Consider the following 13,077-nt stretch of genomic DNA (forward strand, 5'->3'; position numbering starts at 1 on the left):
ATATTTAAAATCGTCTTCAATCTCTTCGTTTTTATTTAATTATGGAATTAAAAAAATTTCAACAATTAAAAAAAAAATTGCATATAATTGGTGAGCTGAATCGAGCTCGAATTAATCGACGAAAATTTTTAAGAATTTCAATTTCACGATTTTCGTATTTTTGAAAATAGATTCGATGTTATTCGAAGACTTCGATTGACACCGCATAATCTTTGATGTTATTAAGACGATATGAGAGATATATGAACGATATATCGATAAGCTATTAAAACAAATTGCTTTCGCACGTAGCGTTTCTTTAACATTGTTGTGAGTTTCATTATTATTTAGTGTGCATGTCTGTACCTGTTATTGCGTTTATTGCAACCGTAGCAATGGTTCCTCTCGTGCATGAGAACGAGAGAGAATAGCATCATCGATTATTATTATTATTATTATTAATAAATTGTTAATTTTACACCGAAATGAATTTCATAAATTGGATAAATATATTTTCGATTAAATTTACAATATTATATGAGGAATATGTTTCATTGGCATTGATTTTCTGCGAATATTGCATTAGTTTTGATTCATTTAAACGTGATTCGATTAAGATATCTTTAACTCGATCAATTTTTTTTAATTCGATATCTTAAACGAACAGTGGAATATTCCATCGAAGAATTGAATTTTCTACAACAAAAAAAAAAAAAAGGGAGAAATCTTAAGCAATTAATGCTATTGTTCGAAGAAACAAGATGTTTCAAAGAAAAAAGGCTGACACCGTAGAAAGTGTTGTCCATAGAAGGCGAACTTTCAACGTTAGAATTAACATAAAGGCGAACCATTGTGTTATATATATACCTACTTGTACCTATCTATTCAACCGAGAATATCAAGTACCATAGATTCCTTTCTTTTTTTCGTTCGAAATTTCCTAGAACAATGTTGCTCAATTTTTTTCCAACGACATAGCTAATTCTTCCGTTAACATTTGCATTCAAAGATCGATACAATAAATGTTACATTTGTTACATTTTGGATTTTCATTTTTTGAATGTAAAATAATAATAATAATAATAATTTTCGATTAAATTTATTTTTTTCGATTAAAATCTTCCGTTAACATTTGCATTCAAAGATCGATACAATAAATGTTACATTTGTTACATTTTGGATTTTCATTTTTTGAATGTAAAATAATAATAATAATAATAATAATAATAATAATAACAATAATCGATTTCTGTAAAATCTTTCAAAAAATAATTTCTCCATTCATCGTTTTCATATCTCGACAAGAACTTTTCCATTACCCATGTTATCAAACTTTTTTTCTCTTCGCGTATCAATTGTATATTATTTTTATTTCGTCGAATAAATTTACAACAAGCTATATTTGCTCTCGTGCAAAACGATTGCGCGTAAACATTTCTATCATACTATCTTCTTGTATCTTCTTTTGCACTGATAAATCGATCAAGCGTTGAAATGAACAATGATATAGAATTTCGACGATTGCGTGATTTCATTTCGCAAGTGAATCATACAGGGGCCACTCTGGAACATGATCTCTTTGGCGCGGCACATGGAAGTGGTAATCAGGGTCAGAGTGTCATCGGAACTGTATCGTTGTCGTTAATGACCAGGATGGACAGTATGCAAATAAAGACTGACGTATGATTACATTGACCCGATCGCCGGTGAATAAAGTCGAGTAAAATCGAGGCTTCGTTTCGTTTGATATTTCGTATTCCATTAGACAGTCGATAAATTGTTCTTCAATCGAAAACTGACGATTTTTATTACGACATTTCAATCGTAAGAATATTTGATCCTAGTAATTGTGTCTATTTTCTCTGAAAAATTGTATTATAGCGAGGAAAATGACAATTTCTAAGATCGAAATCTATTTTTGAGAAAATATTTATCGTCCTTTTGTTTTAATTGCAATCCTTTTTCGTGAAGCTTTTTTTTTAAATAACATTCCTTGGATATTGGAATTGAGATTTCAATTGGATCGAAAGTAAAGATAGTACAGTGGAGAATTTTATTCGATTAGAAATTAAATGTTTAGTCGATTGGATACTTTTTTGACCAACTGTACCTCTATCAGGGAGATTGGTTTTCTCTTATCGAGCCGTGAAAATTAATATGGTTATTCAAACACGCGACACTTTTCGTTTCCAGATATGATTATATGATTTTCCTTGTGACATAACCCAGTTTTACGTCACTTGATTAATTTTCAACCGATTTAACGGATGGAAATTTTCTCATTTCGCGTCAATTCGTTATTTTCGCTTCGAACTTGATGCTTATTTGATGAATTATGCGAGGAACAACAAATATCTAAATATTTACACATTTAGATCGAAGAGTTCTCTCGAATTCGATAAGCTTCGTTTGCTACATTTTTTTTTTTTTTTCTCACATTTCTAAGAGCCATGGAGCAGAAAAAAATCGATACGTCAGGCTAGCATTTTTTTTTATCTTCGGTTGACTCATAGATATCGACTTTTCGTACTCGATATTTAGAAAAGTTAAACATATATGCATGTACGGATTGAATACATTAAATATCTCTATTTATTTTCAAAAATTTTGATTTATATTTCTTTTTTAAAATGAACTTTTCGAAATTTTTTATCTTCAAATCCAGCTGGATCAATCATGTATTTGTTATAAAATTTATGTATATTTTAAAATCGTATTATCTAAGAATTATCGAAATCATAAGTTGAAAGATATTTGTTATCAATTTTCAGTTTAAATTTAGAATTATTATATAAAAAATTATAAGAAATATTTATTAAAATATTAAAAATTTCACGTATCGACGAATCGGTTGGATATTTCGTTTTCTTAATCGTGGAAATTGGGTTACGAGTACGATACACGAACGCGTAGCGATTAAAGTGCTTTGACACCTTATGTGTACACGAATGTGAATGAATCATCCTCCCTTCTGCCACCACTTTGTTTAATTGTTTGTCTAGAATCAGTAATTTACGTACTGACTTACGGATCCGTGTAATTATACGTTGCCTGACCGGAAACAAACCAATTCTCTCTCTCTCGAGAAGCAAGAAGAAAATTTTCTTTGTCCCATTGAATTATAACCAAACAATCTGTTCGCCAGATACGATTATTTCGTTCTGTTTATCAAACGCCTCGATGTGTTTGCAATTGTGGCTCATTATGTATCTTGATCGTCATCTTGCTCGTTTCTGACACGTGATCGCGATAAATTGTACTCGCAGTTAAATATTTGGGACACATCGTATTGGTGACAAATCTAAATAACGAATAAAATTAATTCCTTTTTTTAAACGCACATATACAAAATTTTTTATTCAACTTGTGATTATCAAGTAAAAATTGGTAATTTGAAAATCTTTTAACAGGCAAATATGAAATTTTGATCTTAACTCTTAATTATAAATCACTTTGCAAATATTTTTTTCTAAAAAAAACTTATATTAAAATATATATAACGAGTTTTCGAGTTGTGTCACTTTTGAAATACCGCACACGATAAATTAATCGAATGAATTATGAGTGAATATAAAAGGGTATTGACATAAGAGTTAAATTTATTCTTTTATCTATCTCGTGACTATTATCTCTTAATACCAATCAAAGAAATCCATAGGGTTAAGTACCACTTCTGCGTCCTTTGACGAGGAAAGAATAGTGGCACAGTTGGAATCGTTGACCCTGACTTCTCGTTTGAAGAACTTTTCGGCGGCGTTAACACGTTCCAGGCGTATTGTTCCTTCCATCGAGGTGTTTGAAGGTACACACACCGCCTACGTGAGTGGGCTTTGTGGCAGGCATCAACAAAGCTCCGCTTTATCAGAGCTCGTTCTTTGAACTTCCGGCCCGTCTTGGTACCAACGCGACTATTTCTCACTTGTCGCGGCCATCCCCTCTCTCTCTCTCTCTCTTTCTCTTCTCGATCGTGTTTGTCCTTCGCATTCGACACCCTTTTCACGAATGACGAATCATTTTCTTTTTTTTCTCTCCACTTAATTAATAAACCGTGGAAACGGCTTTTAAGTAGCCATTGTTACGGGCGGAAATCCCGTGAGTTACGATTAACGAGCGAATTATCATTCGTTTTTTTATGTTCTTTATCGTGGCTGAAACAAGGTCAGGATTACACTTTGAGAAAAATTCGTAATTTTCGAATTCGTATCGATCGTTTGCAAATAACGCATCCGTGGATTTTTGCAATTTTTGGATAGCAAAAAGTTTTGTCGAATAACATTTATCTCTGTTTGTATTTCATCTCCGTACATTTAAGATTTCGTTTCATTTTTTATATATTCCGGTAGGTTATTCTTCCAAGTAACTTTAACCAAAATAAAGAAAATTGATGGAATTGTAGACAGATTCAACGTTATAATAATAATAGAAACAAATTTTTCAATATTATTTTTTCACTCTTGGATCTCGTTCACAGAATTAACAGTATATCAACTTTCCATTCCAACGTATTTAGATAAAATTATCAGGCTAACATTATGGGAAATCGGATGATCCGACCCGATATTTAAAATAAAATTTTAGGATAGATTATTCTAACGCGTCGTGCAGAAATACGTGGAATGGAAAAAATACTCGGAATCTTCCGTGACGATAATGCGGATCGTAACGTTCGAGCAGAAACTCTGAGAGGATTAGATCACCGTGTGAATTTATCCAACAGATGGAAAATCGTTGCTCGAAGGATTGCGAAATCTGCGAGAGCCTCTCGATCCCCCATTCCAGATTTCCAACGCTCGAACGTAGTAATAATTACGGATCTTATTTATAACCATGGAATATTTCTTTCTGAGGATCGTGCTTATTTCCCTTACGTCAAAATCCTGATCCCTTTACGCAAATTCGTGTTTCCTATTCTTCTTCTTTCGAGAAGAATGCGATGTATTCTGGACTTGTAAGATTGGGGAGAAGGCGGTTCTATGTTCTATCATTTCAGCGTATTTTTCATATTATAGAAGATCTTTATTACATATCGATTCTCATTTTGTTAGAAAATGAGATGTTTTAAAAATTTAGAAAAATTGTGGATCGCTCGTAGAATTTACCTGATAAAAATTTGCGCGCCAAGCAATTTGAAGCGTTGTAATAATTGTGAGATATATTTTTTCATATTTAATGTAAATAAAAGTTGTAGTTCAGGTTCAGATATATCTTGGCGATACGATTGATATTAATGGAAAGGGTTAATTGTCTGAACAAACAACGATTTGATTTCCGATGAAGAAACGATCGAAGGCAACGTTCATTCTTTTTAATGATCGAGAATTCTAATTTTTATGCGAAACGACAATGTCAACGCGTAGTTTCGCGGAATCTAATTTGACAGATCGATGACAAAGCAGCGTGGCGACCCTGGCTGGTTGGAATATTCCAACGATTTCTCTGGAATCGTGATTCCAACGTCGATGTTTACGAGGAGGGAAGAAGGTATCGCGATAGTTGGGGGTGGATTTCCATGTATCGATCGTATCCAACTCTTTTCTCTTCCTCTCCCCGTGGTAATCCAATAGTTAAGCTTTTTATAGAACGACGTGGAATAATAGGGATAGCAGTTTGTACACACGTCGCTTTTGCTTTCGTCTTTAGCCGTATAATAGTTCACTTTGTCATTTGACGAGGATGGGAGACGATTGGAAATCGCGATGGAGGAAATCTCGGTGAGGGGAGGAGTTGAATGAACCGGGAAGGTCGTTCAATTGGGACGTTGATGGGGAGGGGATCGTAGATTTCTCAAGGTTCGTTTGATTAGAGATTCGAGTGGAGAAGATTTTTTCTTCGATCCTTCAATCTTAAAATCGAGTTTTCGAATTCCTGATATTCAATTGATGTAGACAGTATATACCGGATGTTAAAGGATTAATCGTTTAAAATTAACTTTAAAAAAATTTCAAAGATATTTCCTATATTTAAATATTTTTCTTTATATTTGTCGCAAACGAATATATTTCGTCAATGTAAATATATTACATTGATAATACGATATAAAATTATGATATCGATGTCTTCGAATCCTCGACGATCCTTGACACGCAAAACTTTCCTTTTTAAAATTAGGAAGTTAAATTTACAAGAAGATGGACAACTTTGAAGGGATGACGAGTTCGAATATATTTTTCACGATACTTTAACAATCGGTTCTCGAATTGGAAGCAACGAGATTTCTACTCGGACAGAATTCACGTTTGAACAATGGTTGGAGTTGACGTGTTCCGAGGAGCCGTCTCCAAGGACAAGGGGGCATAAGGACCTTAAGTCACGCTCGGGTTCTCCCTGTAGGCCTCTAATTGCCGCTTCGTTCCGGAGCATAAGCCGCCTTTTTCCACGGGAGTTTTACTTCTCTGGCTAGACTCGTCATCATCGAGAAACGTAGCCAGTTTTCTTCGGAATCGCCTTGGCCGGTTCTCCTTTCTCGCCATCTGTCTCTTCCCGGTATAAACCAGAGAAACCAGCCGTTCCCGTTTTATTATCTAACTGGATTCTTGTCCCCCTTGGAGAAAAATATTTTTGCCGAGATTTTTTCGGGCGAAAAAGAAAAAGAAAAGAAAAGAAAAGAAAGAAGAATCGAGTGTTCGACCATTTATTTATTTCTTTCACCAACTGGTGAATGAATATTTCATTACACGCGTGTATGAAAAATAATATCCACGCCCAACACTCTTTTTTTTTTTTTTTTCATCGATTTCGAGATATTTCAATCTCTCTCTCCTCCTTACCTTATTAATTCAGTTGATAATAACAATCTTCGCGTGAATTTTCTTTTCTATTCCAATATCTCGTTCCTTCTTCGACTACTGGAAACTCGAACTTCCGCGTGTTTACGATTAACAATCAATAGATACACGTACGTAATGGAACGCTACTTTCATTTTTCATGGAGGAACGCTTTCCATTCTCGGTTCCATCGAATCTGGCTGCTTCTTCTATTGTGTGCATATAACCGGGCCCGCGTCTCGGTTAAACGTTGCATATTAAAGAAAGGGGTGGAATGGCAACGACGCGATTTTTCGTTCCTTTTGGCCCACGATTCTGTTGCACGGTCACCTTCCAAGATGGAAGGCGCGCGGTAGATACAAGAGAGATAGGGAGGAGATCTTGTGCGCACCCGGGTTCCCCGGTATGTTCCTCCCGAGGACGCGATATTACGATTCTCTTGTTGGCCTGCAGGTAAGTTATCTTGGACCGGATAACTTTGGTGACGTTTTTAGCGTTGCAAATAAAACAGCAAACCGATGTGACTCCGGGCGTGTTCAACCGAGAATACTATTTTTAGTGGTTCCTTTGAGGGTCCCACAATATATTCCCTTGGGGAGACGCGGCCGAGGATGTAATTGGCTCCAAGACCTTTGGTCTCGCGTTTCGGCCGGGAGAGATTAGAAATTAGCCTAACCTTAGCTTCGAAAATTTCGAGAAATTTTTTCTTTTTTAAATTTTTCCATATTTTCTTTTCTTTGGAATTATGGTTGTATATTTATGTACTATAAATCGGTGTCTCTGTTAAGAGGACGTGAGAGGATAGTATGCAAATATATTTTCACAATAAACGTTACCGCGAATAATTATCGCGAATAGAGAGAGTTGAAAGTGAACAACTGTAATAATTGTCGATTGGCGAAAAATAATCGTGAGAGCAAATTATCGAGAGTTTTTATTCTTAAATATATTCTCATCGGTACAATCCTCTTGAATTCACTCGCTGAATTTAATCTCACAATTAAAACCTCACCATTCGTAATCATTCCTTCGCAATGATTTAATCTTAACGACTAATAAATAATAATCATCAAACATCGAATCGTAAAAACTAAAATTAAAATTAAAAAAAAAAAAAAAAAGAAACAGAAGAGAACAACTTCATGAAATATTAATATACATTCGTACATTACATTCATTAATAATAGAGGGAAATATATTGCACAACCAGGAAGCGTAATTAAAGTTTTTCTAAACGCCAATTAAGATCTCTAAAATCGAGATTTTTACATTTTATATATGTACTATTGGCTAAAACACCTTGCCAGGATAAGGATCTCTCTCTCTCTCTCTCTCTCTCTCTCTCTCTCTNGATAAGGATCTCTCTCTCTCTCTCTCTCTCTCTCTCCATCGTTCCGTGTTTACCGTTCCGCGATGGCCCTCCCCTCCCCCCGGAAGCGAGGCGCGGAGGCTGGCGTGTTTATTTGTCGTGAAATCTATTCGCGTTTGCACCAAGGCTGCTCCGTTTAATCCCCCTCTTGCTCCCCCTCCTTTTGTTCGCTCGCGTCTCCGCGAGGAGGAAACGAAGAGGAGGAGGGTTCCGGCTGGTTTTCCAGCCTGCACAGTTAAAAAGCAGACGGAGCGGAGCCGGCCGTTTATGGCCGCTTGTAATTACGTCCACCCCTCGAGATTTCGAATAGCCGGGCTGAAAATAGGCGAAAGATCTACCCGGGGAACGAAGTGAACGTGGCGTGGAAGGGTGTTGCTCAATTCCTCGGGATTAAACGCGTTTTGTGCAACGAGGGAGGGGTGGATCTTGGGACGAATGCCGTTTTTTTTTTTTTTTTTTTTTTTTTTTTTTTTTTTTTTTTTTTTGCGGGGCATAATTATGATATAAACGATACCGCGCGTTGCCGACAAGAAAAATGTTAATTGTAAGTTGGTGGGGCGATGTTTGGATCGATCAAACTTGAGTTAATTTCTTTTTAAGTTTAAGTTTCTTTTTTCTCAAATTTAGTTAACGAAATTGAGTTTATCAAGTGGTGTTAAAGAGAATTGAAACTTGCAACAGGTCGTTAGATTTTATTATAATTTATCAACAGGTAATAGCGATATTTGCAGGAGGATTATTTTTCTTCACGACGAGCATACTTTTCAACTTTGTATTGAAGTTGGCACAATATCCATTTTGTGAAGTGATGCGCTATGAATATAGGAAATTTGTCTGCTACCGATTACCAAGCATATATTTTGTGTGTAACCTTAAATTATATTTTTGATTCGTCCTTCTTTTGCGAACTTTATTTTATATTGTTTGTATTCCTTTGTGTTTGTCGATCCGTATCCTTAATATATACGTATATATATATATATTTTTTTCTCGTAGTTTAGAATAATGAGAATGGTCAGCTTCGTTTTAACGGATGGATTTGTGCATGCTTTGTTTTGAGATACATCAAGCGACCTCATGCAGTCGAATTATTCTTCGCTCCGTAACCAAATCGTTAATCGTAATATACCAGTTAAATGTTTATGGAAAGTATTGCATGTAGATTGAAATTTTCGAACTCGAGGAATTTTCTTAATCGCGTACGTAGCGTCTCCAAGCATCCTGCATCGTACGTCGCTGCATCTGGAGTAAGAAATTCAGAATAAAAAAAAAAAAAAAAAAAAAAATTCATCGGACGATGTCGAACGATTATTTAAATAATTTATCGACGCCTTAATTTGGATCTAACGATTTCAATTAACTTCCATTTGCAATCACCAATTTTTTTTTTTTTTTTTTTTTTTTAAAGAAAGAATCGCATAATTTCGCTTCAAAATGCATTTCAACGTTTAATCCTTTCATTTTGTTAACCGGTTAACCTTGTGTAAGCGAATCGTTCTCATAAATTCTTGTTAAAAAACGAGCCGAGATTATCATCCGGATGATTAGCTTTTGCAATTTGAAACAACGAGAAGAGAGAAAGAATGAGATCGCGAGGATAAAACGGTTTCATCCGGTTAATCGCGATTCAAGCCGTGAAATGGACGGCCGAGGTCAATTTCGAGGTGGAAGTCAATTATTTCAATAAATCTGCCGAGTGCACGACGTCCATTGATTGGCTTGTCCTCATTAGAGAGATGGTTGCGCATGACAGGGGGTGGTGGCTCTTGAAATTAGTAACGTAAATCATCCCCCCACCCTCCCCTCCGTTTTTCCCCGCCTCGCTCTGTTATCGTCGCCGCCGCCGATAATCTCTCCCCCCCCCCCCCCTCCCCGGATATAAGAATCGTTTCCTCGCCTTAATCTTTTGCCATTTCCTTTTACTTCGCAGCCCACGTGGCGTTTATGGGGCGAGGAAAGGGGCGATGGCGTCATATACACGGTGTACCTGAAGAAGGTCCGATATCACAGGCCGACCAGGAGCCTCTCCGCATCGGTGAGAATTGAAACCATTCGATTTTCGAATTTTCCATTTTTCTCCAAGTTATTGACATTTCGAAATTTTCCAAATTTTTAAAACTACTTCTTCAAAGTTTCTTCTTCAATTTTTTTTAATTAAGGATTCGGACGACGAGATCTCGCATTTGGAATGGGAGACGGTGAGGGTGCGTTTCCTGAAAGCCGGCACGGTGCAGCGGCTGGTGGAAAGTCTGGCGAACGACGACGGGGAACTCGAGTCGACGTATATCAATGTCTTCTTGGCGACGTATCGAGCATTCACCACGCCGCGGGAAGTGCTGGAGCTATTGTTGTCGAGGTACGATGCCCTCGATGAAGGATCCGGTGCGCTGACAGGCGAACAACATCGAAAGACTCTGGTTCAGGCTCTTCACGTCTGGTTGGACGCCTATCCTGGCGACTGGAAGTCGCCTCCGAACCACCCCTTGCTCAGCCGAGTCCTCGACTTCACGCATCGACGACTTCCTGGCTCGGAACTCGAGCTCAAGGCAAGGCATCGTTTGCACAGGTTTCAGCGTGAAGATCAAATAGGTGAGCGAAAAATTATTGGGAAGATTTTTTTATAAAATCCCACTTTATAAAATTATTAAAGTAAAATTATTTCTTAATAAATATTCTTATTCTTATTATTTATTCTTATATATTTATTCTTATTATTATTATTCTTATTATTTATTCTTATATATAAAGAATAAAATTTTCTTGCCTCGTTTCAAACGTCGATTCTGTAAAATGTTATATCAAATGTTTATTAAACCAGATGTTTATTGCGTTTGCAACTTATCACTGGGCTCTGATTCATCGATTCTAAGATGAGACGTGCATATATTTATTCTACTTTTATTCGGAACAGTATTTACACTTGTTCCTTTCTTTTTTTCAGATTCGTGCATAGTGTACGACAATGGTCGATTAACCCGTGGTTCCCCGGATCCAATCGTGGATCATTGGGCGAGCTACAATTTCCCCGAGGTTCCGCACCGACATTTCGCCGAGCAGTTGACCAGAATGGACGCCGAAGTGTTCAAGAAGCTCGTGGCCCACCAATGTTTGGGCGCCGTCTGGTCGAGAAGGGATCGTTCGAGGAGCCATGACGCGGCCACCGTATTGGCGACCGTGAATCAATTCAACGCCGTTTCCCTTCGGGTCATATCCACCATACTGATGGACTCGTCGACCAAGCCTCAAGAACGCGCGAGGATCCTCGAGACGTGGATCGACATTGCTCAAGAGTTGCGGGTGTTGAAGAATTTCAGTAGCCTGAAGGCTATCGTGTCCGGTCTTCAGAGCAACCCTGTCTACAGGTTGGAGAAGTGTTGGCAGTGTATGCCCAGGGAGAAGCACGAGCTGTTCAGAGAGTTGGAGAGAATTTTCTCGGAGGAGAACAACGCGTGGACCCAACGAGAGCTTTTAATCAAAGAGGGCACTGCCAAGTTCGCGGACACGGCGGGCAGGAGCGACAGACACCTGCAAAAGTTGTTTCAAAAGCAAAATACTCACGCGGGCGTAAGTGTTAATTTTCAATTTCATTAAGCGTACGCTCGACGTTACGCCCAATATTTTTTACGCCGAAAATTAATTGGAATCGTTTTCTTCTGTTCTCTCGTAGAATATCAGTTATGGGACGATACCGTATCTAGGCACGTTCTTGACGGATCTCACCATGATAGACACCGCGATACCTGACACGATAGCGGAGGGTCTAATCAACTTCGATAAAAGGCGGAAAGAATTCGAGGTCCTCGCTAGGATAAGATTGCTTCAGGGTGCCGCGAATGCGTACAATTTCAGCACGGATCCGTTGTTCGATCGTTGGTTCCACTCCGTGGTTGTGCTCGATGATCGAGAAGCGTATAAACTGAGTTGTCAGATCGAGCCGCCACCACCCGGAAACACTTTGAGCAATCGTGGCAAGAAGAAGCAGGTCAGCATGCTCTCCCTCATCTCGTTTATACGAACACGTTCCCGATCACCCGTTTCCCGCGAGAGGACTGAGCCCAGACTTATCTTGCAGAGTCATCAGGGTCATCGTAAAAACGACTCGATAGCCTCCACGTCGAGCTCGAGTAGCTCCCAGTTTTATTGCGATCTGGATTCCTTGCCGAGCTCGCCCCACAACTCTCTCGATCGGCGCACGTCGCCATCCCAGATGTCCAGCTCTTCGTCCAGCTCGTCCTTGCCATCGTTGGACGTGTCGTTGAGCTCCGGCGGGGGAAGCGGAGCGACGAATCAACAGAACCGATTAGCACCCCCGACTGCCATCACAGCCAACGGGAACAGCCCTAATGTCGTTGGCCTGTCCAGCCCGAGTCATTCGCACAAGAGTTCGCCGGATTTTTACATAATAAAAGTGACGATGGAGAGCGATAACGTGGAGACCGAGGGTGTGGTGCTGTACAAATCCATCATGCTCTCGAATAACGAGAGGACGCCGCAAGTGATACGTAACGCTATGCTTAAGTTGGGGATAGAGGGGAGCCCGGACCAGTACACCCTTGCCCAGGTTTTACCCGATCGTGAAATGCTTTTGCCAAATTCGGCGAACGTTTATTACGCCGTAAATACCGCACACAATCTGAACTTCATTCTACGACCTAGAAGGGAGCCTAACGACAGCGCCACGGAAAGCCCTAAGAGCAAGACGAGTCACAAGCGGTAGTGTCGAGTGTTAAGAGGTTAGGATGTTATATTTCGTAATTGATATTGGATTCGTAATTAATATTTCACCGTGTTGCGTTGGGCGGAAGCGATGTCGGCCTCAATTATTTACTCGTGATTTATTTATTCTTCTCTGCGCTCTTCTCTTCTCGCGGGAGAACAACTCGAGTCGAGAATCTCAAGAAAGAATCTCGTTAGGTTTGCGATGATTTTCTTTCTTTTTTTTTTTTTTTTTTTTTTTTTTTTTT

At 38.4% G+C, this 13,077-nt stretch overlaps 1 protein-coding gene across 3 annotated transcripts in view; it reads left to right on the forward strand.

The window, feature by feature from the left end:
* The window catches only part of LOC122718170 (ral guanine nucleotide dissociation stimulator), a 38,740-nt gene extending 25,669 nt beyond the window's left edge, over positions 1–13,071 (forward strand). For all 3 annotated transcript variants that reach the window (XM_043942972.1, XM_043942973.1, XM_043942971.1), the window contains 5 exons: positions 10,044–10,148; positions 10,273–10,702; positions 11,055–11,677; positions 11,781–12,095; positions 12,186–13,071. In XM_043942972.1, the coding sequence (XP_043798907.1) occupies positions 10,044–10,148; positions 10,273–10,702; positions 11,055–11,677; positions 11,781–12,095; positions 12,186–12,830 (2,118 nt within the window). In that variant the 3' untranslated portion in view covers positions 12,831–13,071. The remainder of the gene's footprint in view (positions 1–10,043; positions 10,149–10,272; positions 10,703–11,054; positions 11,678–11,780; positions 12,096–12,185) is intronic.
* The last annotated feature ends 6 nt before the right edge of the window (positions 13,072–13,077 follow it).

This window comes from Apis laboriosa, unplaced genomic scaffold (genome assembly GCF_014066325.1).
Source record: "Apis laboriosa isolate Shangri-la unplaced genomic scaffold, ASM1406632v1 scaffold5_cov152, whole genome shotgun sequence".
NCBI lineage: Eukaryota > Metazoa > Arthropoda > Insecta > Hymenoptera > Apidae > Apis > Apis laboriosa.